The sequence below is a fragment of the Anneissia japonica genome, unplaced genomic scaffold (assembly GCF_011630105.1).
Source record: "Anneissia japonica isolate Jap-2015-1 unplaced genomic scaffold, ASM1163010v1 scaffold172582_len1462937_cov174, whole genome shotgun sequence".
Lineage (NCBI taxonomy): Eukaryota > Metazoa > Echinodermata > Crinoidea > Comatulida > Comatulidae > Anneissia > Anneissia japonica.
Genome location: NW_022725666.1, coordinates 418,545 through 423,904, shown reverse-complemented (window position 1 = coordinate 423,904; position 5,360 = coordinate 418,545). Strand labels below are relative to the sequence as shown.

Below are 5,360 nucleotides of genomic sequence, written 5' to 3'. Positions count from 1 at the left end.
GATTACGTTTGTAGTTTGCGCTGATAAATATCTAGCATAAGCGAATTATGCGCATGTTAATATTTTAATTACCTTAAATTGAGATGCTTAATGGCGGCCGGAAAATACATATGGACGAATTCACATTTGATAATATTTGTTAACTATCAATATGCGAGATATTTCCAGATAAGAAATTTGCCTTCTGATTGATTTTAATTGAATCTTTAAAGCGGTCCCACGAATCAAACGTCATTAAATGTGCGTGTTCAACACTTTAATAATCGCGTCTAAACTTAAATTAGTTACGCGCTGCATCGTAGCCAATCAATGGATTCAGCAATCGGGATGTTCCTATTACGACACAAGCTTATATGGAAGGATGAATGATGACGTAATTTATTAAATAACCTGTAGCCACTTTAACTAGTACGTAATGTTACGACAGATAATGATGCGATTGTAGCGCTGCTACGTGACACACCACTCTGGAGCTAATGTATACTTAATAGTAGTTACGCTAAGAGGGGATAATTCATTATAAGGTCTAAAACCATAAACTAGAACAAAATCAACTGTATTATAAACGATTATGCCCGCGGAGTACTTGACCCACGCGTAGAAACGTTACTTAAGTACTCACACAAGACTCAACCGCGTGGAGGTAAAAAAACGATTACCAGATTAATTTGTTCGATGATTGTTTACATATCGTGAGTAAAACAATGCAAACTAGCATTTGTCACATTTAAACTTCATTAAACAATGGCAACATGAAAGTAATTGTATCAACCAAATTGGCGGAGATAATGATAATTTGCTCAACATACCAGACGATGTTTTGGTTAGTATCACTCAGCTTGTCATAACTGGACAGAAACATTGAAGAAGGAAGACGTATGTTGTTATACTCGGGTTATCTTCTTTAAAAGGAAAGACTTACATCATAGGCCTACCATTAGTTTCAGCCTATAATAGAAGATCAGAGAGTGTTCTAGCGAAGCCAGAGTTGGACTCATCGAACCGCCGATTACATTGAATTGCACAACCAGATCGTCTTAATGGAAAACTTAAATGAAACAGATTTTTTAGACTATTGTGCTGAGAATAACTGGACACTAATGAACTTGTCGACTCCTTCTGCCGCCGAGAGGTTGATCTATACCGATGCAGATTTCGTCATCACTGCCATCATCATGCCGATACTTTTAGTACTCGGTTGGATCACCAACGGAGCGTTTCTATTCGTAGTATATCGCGTCAAATATATGCACACGATAACAAACCTCTACCTTGTCAATCTGTCTATAAGCGACGTCGTATTTCTGAGCTTTGCTATAGGAGATAAACTATGGAGATACGCAACCTCCGATGTGTACATGGACAATGTTGCAAAAGAGTTTGTGGATATATGTATGATGTATCTGTTCAAAAACATCGCTTATTTTACAGGCCAGTTTCTGATAAGCCTAGTTGCCCTAGACCGTTATAATGCTGTGTGCAGGCCGCTTCAACAATATAAGGTGAACAGCCTCACCCGAGCGGTCTCTTTGATCGTTTCTACCTGGTGTTTTGCTCTAGTTCTGGCTGCATCCATGACACCTGGGTACATGGACCGAAAGACCAAGTGCATACTTTGGCCAGACGATGAAATGTACGACCACTACCCTGACACGTATGTTTACTTCGCTCCAATTTCAAATGCGGCAAAAGTTTACGCGGAAATTATTCAAACCGTACCGTTTTTTATTAACATGATATTCGAAACAGTACTGTATGTTCTGATAATATGTACCTTGCATTCGAGAGTGACATCGCGCGTAAGTAATGGCATTACTGGTGGAAAGCTCACGGAAATCCGAAATCAAGTAACGCGAATGTTGATTATAAACGGCGTAGTGTATATTCTTCTGTCATCGCCGTTCCAAGTATATTCCTTGATGAGTGTTCTTAGCACGTTTCGAGATCCAAAACTTTCTCGGCCTCAACTGAATCTATTTTTACATATCGCGCGTGTGCTTGTATATACAAACTCCGTTGTGAACCCGATTATATATAACTTATCGAGTCACCGGTATCGAAAAGCGTTTGTCAGAGCGTTTAGCTGCAAAGGTTCAAAATCCTCCTGGGCTTCGTTCTGTATGACCGATACGACCCGCAGACAAAGAGCTGGAACTACTGCTACTACTACCAGCACCACCAGTTCTACGATTGTAAAGAGCGTCACACGAAAAACTAAAATGAAGCCAAATTCTTTAATTGGCAATGGTGAGAGTACGTATTTGTAAACTTCCAAATGACGTATCTAGGGGGAATGCGTCGTATCTAGGGGGAATGCGTCGTATCTAGGGGGAACGCATCCCCCTAAAGAAAAATACTCATGCCAAACCCCCTACCCTTTTGAAATTGAAAATATTCGAAACAAAAAATAACGCTCAAGCACATGTATACAAATCACCTTATTTTGTTAGCTACTCCCCCACCTAATCATCAAGTTCTCCCACCCCCAATTCACCTTCGCGCATCCCATCACTTCTCCCTATTCCAAGACCCCTGGATAGGCCTACGCCACTGCAAGACAACATTAATTCCTGCTACCACCGCATATCTGAAAACAGGTTGATTAAATAATTAATGCTCATTTCATTCAAATTCATTATGCTCTTTCTTATTTTCAAGCCTCAATGGTGTGTACTTTTAGGATAATGGACCTTTCCGCTAAGCCCCGCCCATTGGATATTGTTGCTAAGGTCCCACCCAAACACGTGCGTTTGTAGGACAACACGTGTGTTTGTGAGACGCGCGCGTATTCCTAGCGTTGTTCTGATTAGTCAGTTGTTAAGTTTGATTGACACTCTGGGAAGGTCTATTGCAGCTGAAGCGATATAATTTGCATGTACAATTCATATTTTAGAGGAAAGCCAATTCTCCCTATAGGCCTAATATATATGATCTCTTTAATAATGTTTGATATAATTTATGTGCATAGTTAAATATTTTCGATAATTTTTATAATAAGCCTATATCCAGAGAGCATGACTGCTTCCTGTTTTATAATGTCTCTTTTTCGCTAACAACTGTTTAATAATAAGTCCGGCATACACTCATTTCCTTCTTGTAAATATAAATAATACGTAATTAAATGTGCATAGTTGTAAGTCTTCGATAATTTTTATATTAGCCTATTATACTGTCTATGTTTCGCTAACAAAATTTAAGTTGCATATTCATAATTATTAAAAATTATAAGAATATTAGAACGAACAAACATAGAATTATTTCTTTAGACGCATAGAGAATACGGTACTGTTTTTAATTCTTTGCTTATATAACATTATATTTGCTTAGTGACACTGAATTTTTATCGAGGAAATCCTGAATATTAGCAAAAACTGTAATTTTTCTATGTAGTATTGGACGCTAATGCCGACCGATGCGATTCTATGAAGAACGCGGCCAGAAAACGCGCACAACGGATCGTTTTTAGTGACGATCTGTTTAGATTGCCACCGACAGTCAGCAGACGGCGTCGCGTCGTCTGCGTCGTACTATGTAGCGCTCACATAGTACTACGACGTAGTAAGTGAGGCTTTAGTTAAGAACACTTTAACCACCATTAATTTAATGGTTTGAAACCGCTGCGCCAAACTGAGTTTCCTCGGTATTCAGACCTACCATCTTTGTTTATATTTATCGTATTTAGCAACAAGCTAAGAAATTTTAAATCGACCCGTGAAATTGGTCACATGCATAATTTTAGTTAATAGTCATGTATGACTTTTGTTTATATGGTTATCTTCAGTTACTATAACTGTGTAATACATTTTGTTTTTAAAATAAATGTTTAACACCAATCGATTTGTTTTACTTTTATACAATCGAAACTTCCTGTGCGACCACATCTAGACGGTTGCGTGTCCTTTGTTTAAAACGATCTCACTTACAAACAGCCCTTTTAAAGTCGAGTTTCCTGAAAACCGCTACGCTGTCGCTGCAGTGTTTTCAGTGCAATCGTTGTGTACTACGTAGCGATCCCCGACGCAATCGGAAGGCTCGCTGAACAGCGTCACTGAGACCACCTGTCGGCGATAGCCTGCAGTGATTGTATGGAAACCAGTGTTAATTGGTGTGGGGAAATATCTTGTAGGCCTATTTCTCTCCACCTTGGAAAAGCTTTTGTTTGCATTAACATCATATAAATTAATATGATTTTCAATAGGTAGACCTAACTGTATTCTGGTCTTTCCTCCAATGTCAGGGGCAGCTAAAGCAAAGTATAAACTATAACTTAATGAGACACCGAAAACCAACTGTGCTTGATATACAAAATGACTGTGTTTGATAACCGACTGTGCCTGAAAACCGACTGTGTCTGAAAGTTGCCCATTTGGCGTTTCATGTAAAAACCACAAAACAACAGAGTGAGACACGGCTAAATGCGGAGGTACGTATGTACGTAAACGTCAAGACATGTGGTCCGAAAAGCTACCGGTCCAGTGAAAAACAACGGTAAAAGTCATTATTTTTCACTCACTTAAATCTGAAATATGGAGTGATATTCACTTCGCGAAACAGAGACTTTGATTATCTATGTTGTTAGTGCCACCGAAAGGCGTGGTGGGGGGGGATTAACATCATATAAATTAATATGATTTTCAATAGGTAGACCTAACTGTATTCTGGTCTTTCCTCCAATGTCAGGGGCAGCTAAAGCAAAGTATAAACTATAACTTAATGAGACACCGAAAACCAACTGTGCTTGATATACAAAATGACTGTGTTTGATAACCGACTGTGCCTGAAAACCGACTGTGTCTGAAAGTTGCCCATTTGGCGTTTCATGTAAAAACCACAAAACAACAGAGTGAGACACGGCTAAATGCGGAGGTACGTATGTACGTAAACGTCAAGACATGTGGTCCGAAAAGCTACCGGTCTAGTGAAAAACAACGGTAAAAGTCATTATTTTTCACTCACTTAAATCTGAAATGTGGAGTGATATTCACTTCGCGAAATAGAGACTTTGATTATTTATGTTGTTAATGCCACCAAAAGGCGTGGTGGGGGGGGGGTGGGGTGCATTGGGGACAACATCATGAATCCACCACCACTTTGTTCCACCGCCAAAACAATAGGCGGAACAAGCGCCAATATTATGGCTGTATGTTGCAGCGCACTGCCTTAACCGCTCGGCCATTCGACTCGACAGAGTGCTGGCCTCTGGTAAGCGGCCACCCCGTAGACCAAACAATTTTCCAAAAATGTATAGGCCTACAATGAGTTAATTAGGGCCTACAATGAATTGATTATTACACAATTCGTTAAAAAATAGTAACTTACCAGTTACATTTAGTTTTAATTTACGCTGTTCTATTATAAAT

General features: G+C 39.2%; 1 protein-coding gene across 1 annotated transcript; it reads left to right on the top strand.

The window, feature by feature from the left end:
- Window positions 1-518: 518 nt before the first annotated feature.
- On the top strand, window positions 519-3,295 carry LOC117112832 (thyrotropin-releasing hormone receptor-like). Its single transcript, XM_033256016.1, has one exon. It carries the CDS (start codon window positions 1,041-1,043, stop codon window positions 2,265-2,267), a length of 1,227 nt encoding a protein of 408 aa, XP_033111907.1. The 5' UTR covers window positions 519-1,040; the 3' UTR covers window positions 2,268-3,295.
- The last annotated feature ends 2,065 nt before the right edge of the window (window positions 3,296-5,360 follow it).